Consider the following 14640-nt stretch of genomic DNA (forward strand, 5'->3'; position numbering starts at 1 on the left):
AACCGTTGGATAGGATGGAGATTCTGTGACAAGTGACAGGCTGCTTCCTTTTATATGCATCAGAGAGGTGTTTTCACTGTTAGCCCAATATTATTGGTCACTGAATTTGGCAAACACTTTCTGTTGTGACTCATATGTTTGTTTGATGCCCAAAAGCAGATAAGAAACATAAAAGGTCCAAAATGCACTTGCCCATTTCTGAACCTCTAAACGTGGCACTTATGTCCCCTTAAAAAATACATTTAATGAATGAAAAGATGCTCTAAAATGGTATCTCTTTGTTGTCCTTTTGATTCATTATGATCTAAGCTTAGGAGTTGAAATAAGGATGAATACATTTGCAGTATAAATATGTGTGTGTATGTTTGTCTATGGTTGTGTAATGTCGGGTATTCCAGAAAGAAAAAGTCCCATCCGCAATTATTTACTGTGCAAAGTACAATCACAAAACATTGGTAAAGTTCAATTTGCAAACACTTCACACAACTACACAGAATATGAACATTACCCAAAAAAGACCACAAGCTCACCTGGAGATGTCACATAAAACCTATGATTTATTCATTTCAGTCAAATGTTGAAGTAGTAAAACACTGCTTTAGAAAAGACATGTGGCTTCAGCTGTCAGAAGGTTGCTGGGACACAAGGAGAGACATATTGCTTTCTGTCTGACTTTTCTTCTCATTTACAACTGAAAACTACATACCAAACATGGGCATATATTTACACATAAACAATATTACAGTAGTACAAAGCCTTCAATGTGTCCTTTCTTGAATTGTGAACTTTTTTATTTTAACATGCAAACAAGTTTTAAACAACATTGCTTTAAAAAAAAAGAATTACTTCACAGAATGGCCATTAAAACACTAAATACACCTTCCTGTTGGTTTCCTGTCCATTACAGCACCAGAGGAGAGAGGTGCGTGATCACAAAACACAACAGGTACATTCGAGCATTCAAACCTTAAACATCTTTCCTTCTCAAAATGCTCTTGTACTTTGCTGAACCTCTGGCACCTGAACGTTTGTCACCTCAAAAATACATAAAACAATAAATAGGTAATATAACAGTATTTCTGCTCTATGAACACAAAGAACAGAGGAGTGTTTGTGCATGTGTGCGTCATGTACAGGTTTTTAGTATAAAATGACTACCACAAGGCCTCTCTATGACACTGAATATGAACAGACCACGGCTCTGATTTATTAGATCTAGCTGTCACAGAATCACTGACTTCACAAAATGCATCTTTCAAATGAGACTTTGTAACCTTTTTTTAAAGAGACATTGTTGGTCTTATAAATAAAACGCTTAATAACTAATTGACCAATGAAACAGTCCGGGTATTGTTGCTGCTAAAGCCTCATTGTGGCTATTGTTGAAAAACTTTATGTCACTAAATATATGTAACGGACAGTCAATTTGCTGACTCATGACTCTTCCACATGTGCCACTGTTACAGAGGTTAGTCTTTAGCTAAATGCTAAACTGATTAACAACAGCTCAGCAACTAGCATCATCCCATACCTGGCTGAAGAAAGTTTCTGCAGCAAGAGCTACGTAGTCTCACTTTAAAAGTGGAAATCCACTCAGAATTTATGAATATTATTCTAATAATCTTGAATAGTTTGAGTAGATGTGTGGATATGAACAACTCCTGGAGAGGATCGATCTCAAGACTCAACACACACGACAGGCTAAGAGTCGTCAAACGAGTCTTTGCACAGAAAATGACTAAGCTGCTCAAAACACACACATTATATTTAGTGAGTCTTTACTTGAATCATCTCTGATTTTTTTGAACCAAAGATGTTTTTGGCACTGAAACAGTTGGAAATCCCAGTCCACCGGTTAATTATGATCTGGAGGAGACACGCCCCTGTGCTCTGAAAGGCTTGGTGTTGAAATGATGATTAACACTAGTGGCAACAACATTTCTACTTCTACTATTGCACGTTACCACCCGTGTTTCAAAAGTATCCAAACAATGCGATACATGCATCGTCAACATAACATTTAGGAATCTCGCCTTTGGATGTTTTCTCCTACTCAGCAGAAATGTAGCACTGATGTGACAGGCTAAGCGTTTTACAGACACAGGGCAGGGACCAAATAAACACAAACACTTATTTATAGTTTGCCAGATGATTGTACGAGTCATTGTAACTAATTCATCATTTTCTAAATGATTCCCCTCATGCTGCTCCTCATTTCTTTTCAGGATGGTCCCTGTTTTTCACAATTCGGGGAAATGTAAACAGGAATATATTTTTAGGATCTGTTGGTTCAGAGAAGATACATTTTCAGTCTATACTAGTTAGAGGTTGCAAGGCAAAAATAAAGCTGTAAAACTCCTACCAGGCAGATTTACTAAATCACACTTGTGCCTCCTTTATTCTTTCCACACCCTGTGTTTTCAGAGTTTACACAAGACTTCTGAATAATGTGGACATTTCAGTCAGTAAGAACAAAAAGTCAAAATCTCCTCATGTTAGCTTATCGCTTGACATAATTTAACATAAGGCTTTACAAAGAGAAACATATAGTAGGGCTGTTTGTCCTAATCCAAAACCACCACACAGACCCTGATATCAGTCGTCATAATGTCAAAAATCATCCAAGCAAACATGTGGTCTGCTTTACATGATCACAGACCAATCGTTTGGGGGCTTAGTTAAGGAAATGACACTGTGGTGAAAACAAAAAAGACACAGATAATAGTGACCATAATAAACCAGGAACTCTGTGCTGCAGGACTTGATGTGACATTTGGCACTGAAAAAAAGTCTATAGGTCCATATGAAATACAATCTAAAATGATATGATCACACAACAACATCATAGAGAAGAGGGCATGAGGAGCAGTTGGCTTAAAGTCAACCAGGACTTTAAAATGAAAACAAGGAGAACCAAAAATGTCAAGATTTCACCAACAGTTTTTGAAGTCGGGCACGTTCATGAGAGCTTCAGGGGTTCCAACGTCACAGGCAGTCCCAAAGAAACCTTTTCTCCACATGCCAGACACTGTTCACTCACTGAGGCTGCTCGTGTTTTGTTAAAAGCCAGAGCCTTAGTGTAAAACAGCTAGAAGATGTTCTGTAGGTTTGTTTTAGTGTTTTACTCCTGCTTGTGTTACATAATATCCACACAATAGCAAAAATAAATATGCTCCACATCATACACCTAACACTAAGGCAAGTATCCTGGATATACGTGCATCACCAGGCATGGTATGCGATATGAGGATGAAATATGAGACCATTAAGGTGGTAGATTGTGGCTAAAAGATTATAAACTTATCTTCATGGTTGGCTTTGTGTTTGTGACTGATGAAGAGGCCGTCAAGTCCTTGATGACCTCCAGGGGGTGGACGGGATTTCAAAGACAGACATGAAGGAACATTCCACCTGCTAAACAGGCTCATAAATAACCAAAAGCTCACCACTAAAACATATTCAGTCCAATAGATACTGTACAAACTACTTACAGCGTCCTCTTCTCTCTCTGTCAGTTTGGCAAGTATCCAAAGTTCAGAGTGTTTACAACTTAAATCCTTTATAAACACATTTCACTATGTTATAAAGCCGTTTAAGAACAGTGCAGCTCTGTGTCTTCATAGGTTGGTTGTTTTTAGAACATGTGGCACCTTATTGTCCACTTGGCACCACTGCTGGTAGTCTGATCTCGTTGCAGTGTATGCCTGAGTGTTTGGCATTTTGCTTTACAAAGCGTCTTCCAAGCCACACGTTCCCGGTGCTAGCATTCCACCTCGCTGTGTTGTGTTGGTGTCTTTGAAGCTACGTGCGTTTCTTGTGTCTTTAAGCACGCGGCTCTAGCTTGTGGGACAGCTCGAAAAGCGTCTGTTGATTGTCGATAATGTGCAGGTAGTGAACGCTCGCCCTCACATCCGCACTGTCGACCCCGATAACCTCGTTGCCTAAGAGACACACAAAACACGCACATTCGTCACAATGAAAAGCTTTCTCTCTCGGCTGAAAGAACACACACATTTGGTACAAACACAGACTGTATTATGGCCGTATGAAAAGAGAAAAGGACTGTCTGGGAATGGTTGCTTAGAAACTGCTTAGGTTGCAGCACACTAACCCAGCTGCAGGTGGCAGTCGATACCTCCCAAAGAAGGGATCTAAGCATCAATATTTCATCCAGAGTTAACAGAAGGGGGAGACAATGAGCCTGGAGAGCCTGTCTCACAAGTTGTTATGTTAGGATCCTTGAACAAACAGAATTCAAAGACACACTCACCTGGCTGGTCGCTCTGGCAGTGCCGAATCATTCTCACTGTGTCTGCGATCATGTGCTGTTGGTTCAGGAGAGAAACAGGTTTGCATCAGTACAAAACCCCCCAGTCATGGTCTAATATTTCAGGGTAGGGTTTTACTGCCTGACAGCACCAACATGAACATTTCAGCAGTTTTTATTCAAAATGAGACGAACGTGCTTCAGCTATTGAATCATGACCTTATTTTCTTTTAAGTGTTAGAGGGGAAGTAAATAGTTAAAAAATAAATATTCCATGTTGACAAAGATGCATTTTAAAGCAAAGCAACACTATTACATTCCCTCTGCAGCGTGGTTGTCTATCAAGACAGATAACACAGAGGTACTTGGGCAGGTGACTGACTACCAACGACACTTAACAGGGCCACCCTGAACTCCATTATATCAAATAATGCCAGCTTGTGGTTATCAAACGAGCTCCAGCCTGTGTTTGACGTTTGTTTCCTGATTGTGACTGCCTGGGGAAATGTGCATGTTAGTTCCCTGCCATCCTTGAGTATGATGGGTGAATTACCATGGATGTGTTCAATCAATCACCTGTTAATGAATTTCATGTTGTTATGAATGCAGTTACTGGAGGAGAATTTGAAAACTCACCTGTCTTACAGTATATGTGGCATTTGCTGTTTGTGACGCATTAAGATTCAGAAAACTGACTCAACTCACCAGCTTCTCAAAGTTGACCAGGTTGTCATGGAAAGTCTTATTTCCCTCGTGGATAAATGTGATATCTAAGAGCAGAGGAGGTGAATCATTATTAGTGTGTGTGTGTGTGTGTGTGTGTGTGTGTGTGTGTGTGTGTGTGTGTGTGTGTGTGTGTGTGTGTGGAGAGGTTAGAGATGATACCTTTCAGGAGAAGAGGCATGAAAGGGATTTTGGGAGGCTTCATCTTCTTGAAGGCTTCTCTATAGGCTTTGTGGTTCAGAGATGGGTCCTAAAGAAAGGATTGGAAGAGGAGAGGAAGATTAAACATTTGAAAATAAAGTCAAATGCTATTATATTTCCAGCTCCATCTATGTTGAGTAAGGCTCACCGTGATGAGCTCCAACTCTGAGAAAATCTTCTTGAACTTCCCTGGACATTTCTAAAAAGGAAGATTTTTGGTCATTGGTTTTGATTTAAAATACAATACCATGTATGGATGAATTAAAAAAAAAGTAAAAAAACACACCTCCCAGGTTTGGTTGAGTCGACTGACAGCTGCTGTGTTAAGTCCCATAATGATGGCAAATGCAGAGTTCAAATTTCTTTGGGCTTTACAACTACAAATACACAAAACATATCAAAATGATTAACATCATAGAGCGTTGAAATCTTGATGTTGTCGATAAATCCACTTTTATTCATGTATATTTCTGAGAGTGTCTTTGTGTCCGTTCTTACTGAGCTGCGATCTTGATGAACTTCTTGAGCAGCTGTACTCTCTTGTTGAGCGATGCACACATGAGCACCTCGGACATGACCCACTGCTGAACCTCGTTGCAGCGCTGCAGCAGGACGGAGAGCGCCGCCGTGTGGCCGGTACCGGGCACACGGCTCAGGGTGTAGTACGCCAGCTCCTGCTGCAAGTGGAAAGAGGAAACGTGTGAGTGAAAGTCCTCAAGCATTTTAGAAAAATGCTCTAAAATATGTGGTCCAATGTTCAGACTCCACGGTGACATATTGTTTTTTTTTTCAAGCAATAGCTCATATTAACTAATTGAAATGGTGTAGAGTGCCTGAGGACACAGTATCATCTACAGAGCAGTGTGTATTTCAACTTTTTCCAAACAAAAACATTCAGCACGTCCAGACAGCGAAAGAACACTATGTTCTCATGACCCAGCAAGTCTTGAGCATTTGCATCTTTAATGCTTACCGGTATGTTCAAGCAATCTTTGCAATGAGTATGAATTTATTATGAGCGATGTGCACACACCGCTTGCATATGTATGTATGTATGCATACGTATGTATGTATGTATGTATGCGTGTGTATGTATGTGTGTGTGTATGTATGTATGTATGTATGTATGTATGTATGTATGTATGTATGTATGTATGTATGTATGTATGTATGTATGTGTGTGTGTGTGTGTGTGTATGTACAGTATGTATGTGTGTGTATGTCTATACCTCGTGGATGGATTTGAACAGGCTCCAGTCCAGGTGTGTGAGAGCAGCTGCCACATCCCAGGTGTTAATACCTAAGAGTCGCACCGTCCTCCTGCTTAGCTCAGCACTGTCCGTTAAGGGAGGCTGCACACCACACACAAATAAAAAGTTAGGACAAGGTATGCACAAAACAACACTACATACACACAGGTGTTGTCTATTCACAGGCAACTCTGAAAACAACATGCTCCATAAGATAACATGCCTACTGTTACGACAGATAGTTAATAGGTATTTATCTAATGGCTTGTTGATTACAGACTATTAAATATATCTTTCCTTAAGAAACAAACATCCAATAAACTGCAGTTTCTGAAAAGCCAAATATTGCAAAAACTGATTCAAAGCATTCACAACTGAAGCTCCACTGTGAAAAAACGCCATTATAGAAGTACACTTTGCCCTAATAGAGAACTTTCCAATACTGCCGTCACGGTTGGCAACACCAATATTCTCCTTTTCTCTCCTATTGAGTCAGAGTTAATACAATTCACCTGGCCTAAGAGTTTAGCTTGCTTAAAATTCATGACTCGTCGTAACACTGTGAACAATTTTATGTTTGGGATTTAAAATACACACTTTCATGCTGGATTTAGAGAGAAGATGATAAAGAGGCTAAAAATAATATCAAATTCAGTAAAATGAAAAATAATTATATATTGAGAGGTTAGCTTTAAACCTACAAGCTGCATCTTTCAGCCTCTATGAATGGTTGTGAAAATATGGAAAGATGGCTGGTTACAGAAAAGTAGGACAGAGATTTTACATACCATAATCTCATTGAGATCCCTGCGACAGACCACCAGCTTTCCCTGTGGGGTCAGAGACTCTGAATACACACAGTCACTGGGCTGTAACACCCTCCGCTCTGTAGAGACAAAGCAACAAGGGACGATTATAACCATTCAGAGCCAAGAGGGTCGCAAATCATGCAGTTGCTAAGGGACAAGCTAAACCTATTTTTAAAAAGCAAAGAAAATGGATAATTGATTAAAATAGAAAGATAAAAGTAGAACATTGGATGGCCTAAATTAATTAATGAAAAATTGAAGTTGAAATGTTAACTAAAAGTAAATAAACAGATGGAGTAGGTCACATTATCTGATGGAAGCTATTAAACGGTTAAAATAGTTAACAGTAGCGGATTAACAATCTATAGTTAATGTTTCCTAAAAGTAATAGTTCATGATTATTGAAAGCAAATTAACGAATTGTTCAATAAATAAACAAACCAACTGTTCAAATAGTTAGAGTATTGGATGAATGTTTAGTATAAATATCTAAAATAATGTAAATATTGTTTGCTGCAGGTGATAGTTCTATGGTTATAAAATAATCAAAGACCAATTTTCTGACAAACTTAACATGGTCTGTCTGTCTGTCTGTCTGTCTGTCTGTCTGTCTGTCTGTCTGTCTGTCTGTCTGTCTGTCTGTCTGTCTGTCTGTCTGTGTGTGTGTACCTCCAGTGTGCGATGCCACAGCAAGCACCATGTCTTCTTCTGTCCTGTCCATCTTCAGACCCACAATCTTTAGCAGCTCATGGGCCTCCAGTGACAGGTGTGTGTGGACACTCAGGTATGAGTCAGCGCTCACGTACACACAGCAAATAACTGGAAGATGGTACATATACTGTAAATATGCTGACACATGAAATGACTGAAACAGAAATACTGTAGATCAAAATGAAGCAGATTCAGAAAAACCCAAGTATTTACAGAGATTTGAGCTTTTTTACTTGATTTAAGTACTTAAAACAATTATACGAGTTGAATTGAAGCAATTCGCCTGTCATTATGCATAATGTATCATTTTGTGGTGTGTGTGTGTGTGTGTGTGTGTGTGTGTGTGTGTGTGTGTGTGTGTGTGTGTATGTTACTCACCCTCTCTAGTATCGGTCGAAGGACTTCGGGGTTGCAAACAGTTTTCCTTCAAACTCAACTGATGATACATTTGTTTACTCTGACAGAGAAAGAGAAGAAGACACATGGAGATGTTCAATTCTGTATTCATACTACACTGCTTATAGTTGTATTACAGTTGAACTCAAGGATGTATCGCTTTGCATCTAACCTCCCTTCTCTGGTTTACCTTTTGGTTTGGAGGGCAGTCATCGACAGTGCTATAAGAGGGAAACAAGACGCACAACGGTGAACAGGGATGCAAGTAGGTGTGAAATTGAATATACACACACAAAGTGACAGTCAGTCAATGAAGAACAAAGTCTTGTACAGAGACGAAAACACTTACTGTCGGCGACGCAGAAGTTTCTGGAACTCCTTCAGGTCCTTCTCAAGCGTGGGGAACTCGTACAGATCTTCTAAAACACACCGATACAGGGTCTAACAGAGAGGGAGCAAAACAAAACAATGAAATAATTTACACGACATCCAGAATCTCATGCTGTCAAATAAAATGACCAAAATAACATGGCATTATCATAACCGTGTGTGCAGAACATTTACAAAGCAACATTTCTGTGTGTGTGTGTGTGTGTGTGTGTGTGTGTGTGTGTGTGTGTGTGTGTGTGTGTGTGTACATGGCAGGGAATTAGTAGGAAGTATGAAAGCTCAGGAGGCAGAAACAGCAAGGATACACACAAACACATCTCCAAACACCTGCTTATCGCTGTCATTGACCCACCATAGCCTCCCATCCCAATTCTCCTCTCATTCCTCCTGTTACTAGGCAACTATCACCTGGGTTACGCACTCCATATGAGATTATACACATGCCAACCCTCGCACTTTGGTTTCCATGGCAACCCGGCACAGAGATACGGAGCCTCCAGGTTACAGAGGGACAAGTGATTTGGTGAGCGTGTGCGCTTCTTGCAGGTGAGCAGTGTGATAAGTACCTGTGTGTGTGTGTGTGTGTGTGTGTGTGTGTGTGTGTGTGTGTGTGTGTGTGTGTGTTTCTCTTTCCGTGTCATGTCTGTCACGGGGATTATCATGCAATTCAGCCAACCATGTGATAGTATAGCAGGAACACTTGGATACAAGCAGCAATTGTGAAGAGAAACGTAGCAATATTGTGACGCAGTATTACGGAGGCACGGATGGCCTGATTTGCACTGTTTCATCTTATTTAACATTGTGCCAACTGCCCTTCAGGGTGGAATAACAACTCGGAAATAGACAGCAAAAGTGTTATTTAACACTGTGAGCGATCCAAATCCAATACTTCTTATTTGTAGCCTCCATGATGTCTCCATCTTACAGAGTAAAGCTCATGAACACACCGAAAGTTAGAAAAACAACTTGCCAACTCAGTACATTTGACTAGATACAGTAAAAAGGGAATAATTCTCCTGATTATCTTCTATTAGTCTCTGAAAGAACCACACATTTAAACATCTTTTCTCACATGACACACTATGAAAGGGCCTGTATTGTGTCTACTTCTAATTAGCTGGCATTGTCAGGAGGAGATAAAACTTCAGTAAGGTTTCCCTGTGGGAGAAAGCTGAAAACAGTTCAAAACGAGAAGAAGCAAACAAAAGGATCTAACACACGCACAAGTTCAGCTCTCTGTCTCAAAACAAAATGCTTGATGTCCTGTCGTGTAGAACTTAAAGAAGGACAACCCCATTAAAGAACAAGACCAAAAGACAAGTGAAGATGACTGAGGCTTATTATGTTTATCGGTGTGACGTGTGTGAAATGACATCAGAGGATCAGACTGGCAAACTGTTGAAATAGAGGAGACAAAGACGAGTAGTGCCGTACCTTCATGAAGCTCCTGACGTGCTCCTCTTCTTTCAGGAAGTCCTTGTAGAGCCGGCTCCAGTGGGAGACCAGCTGCAGTACCTTGCGCTTCCTGAAGAGGGCGTCTTTACCCTCCTCTTGGCCCCTGCAGCGGGCACTGCTATAAGTGAGAGTAGTCAAGGAGACAACTGATAGCAGTGTGGAGGAAGAAAGGATGTGTGTGTGTGTGTGTGTGTGTGTGTGTGTGTGTGTGTATCATGTGAGTGCGTTTGCCAGAAAGGATATTGTCCGAGCAGAGCCTGACAAAGGTCGTTGGTGGACATGAACACCAGGTATGTTAACAGGAAGTCATCCAGCAGCGTTTCTGAAACACAGGAAACACATCAACAGTTACTTCCATGTCCTTCACTAGCAACAGTGCAAGTGACGTTTTCAAACCTATTTGTGGTATTAAGATATGGAAAGTGACATGAAAAGACTAACAGTTTGTCCCTCTCTTCAGCCTTTAGGTTACATTATTAGTTATCCTCCTTGTGTTAGACTCGTTAGAAATAGACTTTAAAGCCCTCAACTTCAAGAATGATCATTGCCATGTATGTCTTTCTTCTCTAAAATAGCCTGCATATAGTGACAATACATCATTTTACATCCACCAATGGATCAAATAATTATGTGTAATTTAAAAGAGGCTTCTGATGGACAAATGGAGCATTTAGCAGCTAGACTCTAGAGCAGGGGTGGGGAACCTCCGGCCCCCGGGCCGTATACGGCCCGCGAGACCATTTGGCACGGCCCTCGAGATGATTTATAAACACACGCAAAAAAAATAAAATGAAAGAAGTCTAGACCGCAAAAAAATGAAACAAGCGAGTGCCTGTTTTTCCTGGCCAAGGTCAGGGTCCTTGAACACAACACGGGCCTAACGTGTCATCACGTGGTAATTATGTCTCGTCTGACAGAGGTGTATTGCTGACGGAGAGCACCAGAACACCGCTCCGGCACTTCCAAAAATGGCAATAGCCTACCCATAAGGAGCCGTACACATGCCGCAGTTGTTGCTTGGCTGTGTCTTTAGTTGAAAGCCCAGTGGCGATCTGTTCATCTGACATACTGATCATACAGTCAATAACTTTGTTGTTATTAGCATCTGGTTAGCTAGCTATGCTAACGAATATAAGAAGCTTTTTCTACAACCACTGAGGTAAAGGCACATCTTTATATGATCATTATAGTTATTATAAAAACATAAGATAATAAAGTAAACTGGTATAAAATACTATACGACAGTAAAATAAAGTTGTTATTAATAAACAAGAATACAGTTTGAAAGGGGAGTGATTTTTAAAATATCCATAAAGAAAAATAAAACGGCTTACAGTTCTGTTTCATATGGGTGTTGAGAGATGTATCCATAGATCTCCTAATGTTGCTCTCAAAGTGCACCAGATTGATGCTTTTAACTTCAACATTAAAAAAAAAGTCTTCCCGGGGGAGCATGCCCCCCGGACCCCCGTAGAGGAGGTTAGGTCCTCCCCCACTTAAATCATGTCCACATGGATAGGAAACTAAATACATTTGCTCACATCTTGTGTCCATATCTTTCTGTTTTGGTGGTCATGTCACAACCGTGCACGTGCATGAATAAGCGAGTCATGGTAAGATATCTGGATTAAGAGGTTGCTTTTTCTTTGCACAGCATGAAAGAAAGGCCAAATGAATGTGCTGTGATTTTAGTTTTTTTAAGCAGAGGTCAATCATTTGTACGGCCTTCGGAGGATGTTGAAAAAATTGAAATGGCCCTTGAGAGGGAAAAGGTTCCCCACCCCTGCTCTAGAGAGACATATTTCCTTAAAGAGGTGGTGGAGACCAAAAGAAGAGCTAAGCCAACAAAGGACTCATAATAAAAGTTAAGGCTGCTCCGTTTCTTTTTTTATATGTAAATATGCAACTACTCGCCATAGTACATTTTGAAATGTTAAGTGTCTTTGGAGACCTTTTGATTTCACGAAGTTAACAAAATTGGTTGCATAGCATACGTTTGGGGTAGAACAGGTGATATCGCTGGCTTATGGTGCCCACCACAATCAAATATTTTCAAAATACTAAAGAAGATTACATGTATATTTTCTTAAAGGTTCAAATGTATAACATTTTAGAGAAAAACTAGTTTATTTGCAAAAGAGAAAGCAACGGTGTGTGTGTGTGTGTGTGTGTGTGTGTGTGTGTGTGTGTGTGTGTGTGTGTGTGTGTGTGTGTGTCAAACTCTTTCCCTGGGAAAATGTGTGACCCAAATATGGCTCCGTCGGGCAGAGAAAAGAGAAATCAATTATAGAAGACTGAGCAAAGGCTGCTGCATTAATATTTGATCAACTGTCTTCTCTTTAGAAATAAAAACAAAACTTTTCTCAATAAATATTTTTAGACAGGTCTGACTTATAGGTTTTCATTTATTCAAAACCTTCTTGACTTTCTTTTTGACCAGCTATCAGTCTATGTGCTGCCTTCTCTCTCTCCATTGCAGACTCCTCGTCCGCCCCCCTCCACTTCACCCCCATTTTTCATTTTCTCCTTCTCCGCGGTAACATTTGCTCAAGCTACTACTCCCCACCTACGCTCGCTCGCCCTCGCCCTCTCTCTCTCAGCACCCTGTGATGATAAATATCCATTTTCACACACACACACACACACACACACACACACACACACACACACACACACACACACACACACACACACACACACACACACACACACACACACACACACACACACACACACACACACACACACACACACACACACACACACACACACACACACACACACACACACACACACACACACACACACACACACACACACACACACACACACACACACACACACACACACACACACACACACACACACACACACACACACACACACACACACACACACACACACACACACACACACACACACACACACACACACACAGTTCTGACCTTGGGGACTTTACCTCTTGTGAGACAGGAAGGAAAAAGAGAGAAAATGTGTGTGTGCAGGACTAATCGCAGTAATCTGCTGCTGTGTTTTTTGTTGTGTGGGTTTTTTGATGTGTACGTGTGAAGGGGTGGTTGAGGTAATCGTTCTCTGTGGAAGCGTGTTCAAGCCTGTTCTACATGCTGCACAGCTAAGCCTGCTAAAACGGCACACTGATGCTCAGCACCACCCCAGAGGGCCTACAAACACACACACGTGCACACCCTTATACTTATTCTGTGCACATAGTACAAAAGATAGACACAGAGACAAAGACCAAGCATGCACATACACTCTTGATCTGCTTCCCTGCTAAATAAATACAAAAGTGTGTTTTCTCTCTACAGTAAATAAATATTGTGTGGTCCGCCTCCACAAAGACCATCTCAGTTCTCCTTTTTCTTTCCCCTCATTCTCTCTCCCTCCCTTTCTCTCTCTTCGTTTTCTGTTTCCTGCTATTCATCGAGATGGCTCCCTGTGGACTGCCGGGAACTGGTGGTGCTGAGGAGTTAATGCATAAAGACGCCTTGTCTTAAAACGGTGCGACTCACAAGAAAAGGTTTTATAATATACATGTTGTGAACCAGGTGTCTCTGGTGCTACTGGATTTAAGTTGTTTGAGTGACGATGGCTTCACAATGATACGAACACCATCTGGTTTTTATTCTACAGGAATGATTATCTTACTTTAACAGAATAACAAATACTTATATCTACTATAACTTACACTACAATTACTTTAAAAATAATCCAAACATTTATAATATATTAATCAACTACTGAATACAAATTCAATATCTCACTTAAATGCGTTCGGGGAAGAAATTGTGCAAATGAATCAAATTAAAATAATAGGTTGCTGCCCAACTTTCAATGTAGTCTATATGCTAACTACACTGCTGTAAAACAAATGACAGAACGTGTCCCAAGGTAAAACAATATAGCAGGGCTGTAACTGCTCCGGCGAAATAACCCAGCAGCCATAGGTACATGTGATGATTGTGAAAATGATATATGAAAGATGAAATTGTTCGCAGCAGAAATGCAGCCTGAGGGAATCGTTTCAGAAACTCGTTAGAGCATTTAACCTCTTGAATGTTCCTCATACTAACAGATTTACAGGCAATGACTTGGTTGAGTGAATGCACACACCTGGATGGGTTTGAGAGTTGACTGACACACACACACACACACACACACACACACACACACACACACACACACACACACACACACACACACACACACACACACACACACACACACACACACACACACACACACACACACACACACACACACACACACACACACACACACACACACACACACACACACACACACACACACACACACACACACACACACACACACACACACACACACACACACACACACACACACACACACACACACACACACACACACACACACACACACACACACACACACA

General features: G+C 40.7%; 1 protein-coding gene across 1 annotated transcript in view; it reads right to left on the reverse strand.

Moving 5' to 3' along the window:
* Window positions 1–535: 535 nt before the first annotated feature.
* rapgef5a (Rap guanine nucleotide exchange factor (GEF) 5a) overlaps window positions 536–14640 on the reverse strand; it is a 43983-nt gene continuing 29878 nt past the window's right edge. The window contains exons 12-26 of the mRNA XM_079653020.1: window positions 10449–10527; window positions 10185–10329; window positions 8707–8798; window positions 8548–8578; window positions 8340–8418; window positions 7920–8069; window positions 7230–7327; window positions 6421–6543; window positions 5690–5868; window positions 5478–5568; window positions 5340–5390; window positions 5153–5240; window positions 4973–5037; window positions 4271–4325; window positions 536–3941 (exon numbers count right to left, since the gene is read on the reverse strand). Of these exons, the coding sequence (XP_079509146.1) occupies window positions 3823–3941; window positions 4271–4325; window positions 4973–5037; window positions 5153–5240; window positions 5340–5390; window positions 5478–5568; window positions 5690–5868; window positions 6421–6543; window positions 7230–7327; window positions 7920–8069; window positions 8340–8418; window positions 8548–8578; window positions 8707–8798; window positions 10185–10329; window positions 10449–10527 (1445 nt within the window). The 3' untranslated portion in view covers window positions 536–3822. The remainder of the gene's footprint in view (window positions 3942–4270; window positions 4326–4972; window positions 5038–5152; window positions 5241–5339; window positions 5391–5477; window positions 5569–5689; window positions 5869–6420; window positions 6544–7229; window positions 7328–7919; window positions 8070–8339; window positions 8419–8547; window positions 8579–8706; window positions 8799–10184; window positions 10330–10448; window positions 10528–14640) is intronic.

This window comes from Notothenia rossii (assembly GCF_949606895.1).
Source record: "Notothenia rossii genome assembly, chromosome: 10".
Classification (NCBI taxonomy): Eukaryota; Metazoa; Chordata; class Actinopteri; order Perciformes; family Nototheniidae; genus Notothenia; species Notothenia rossii.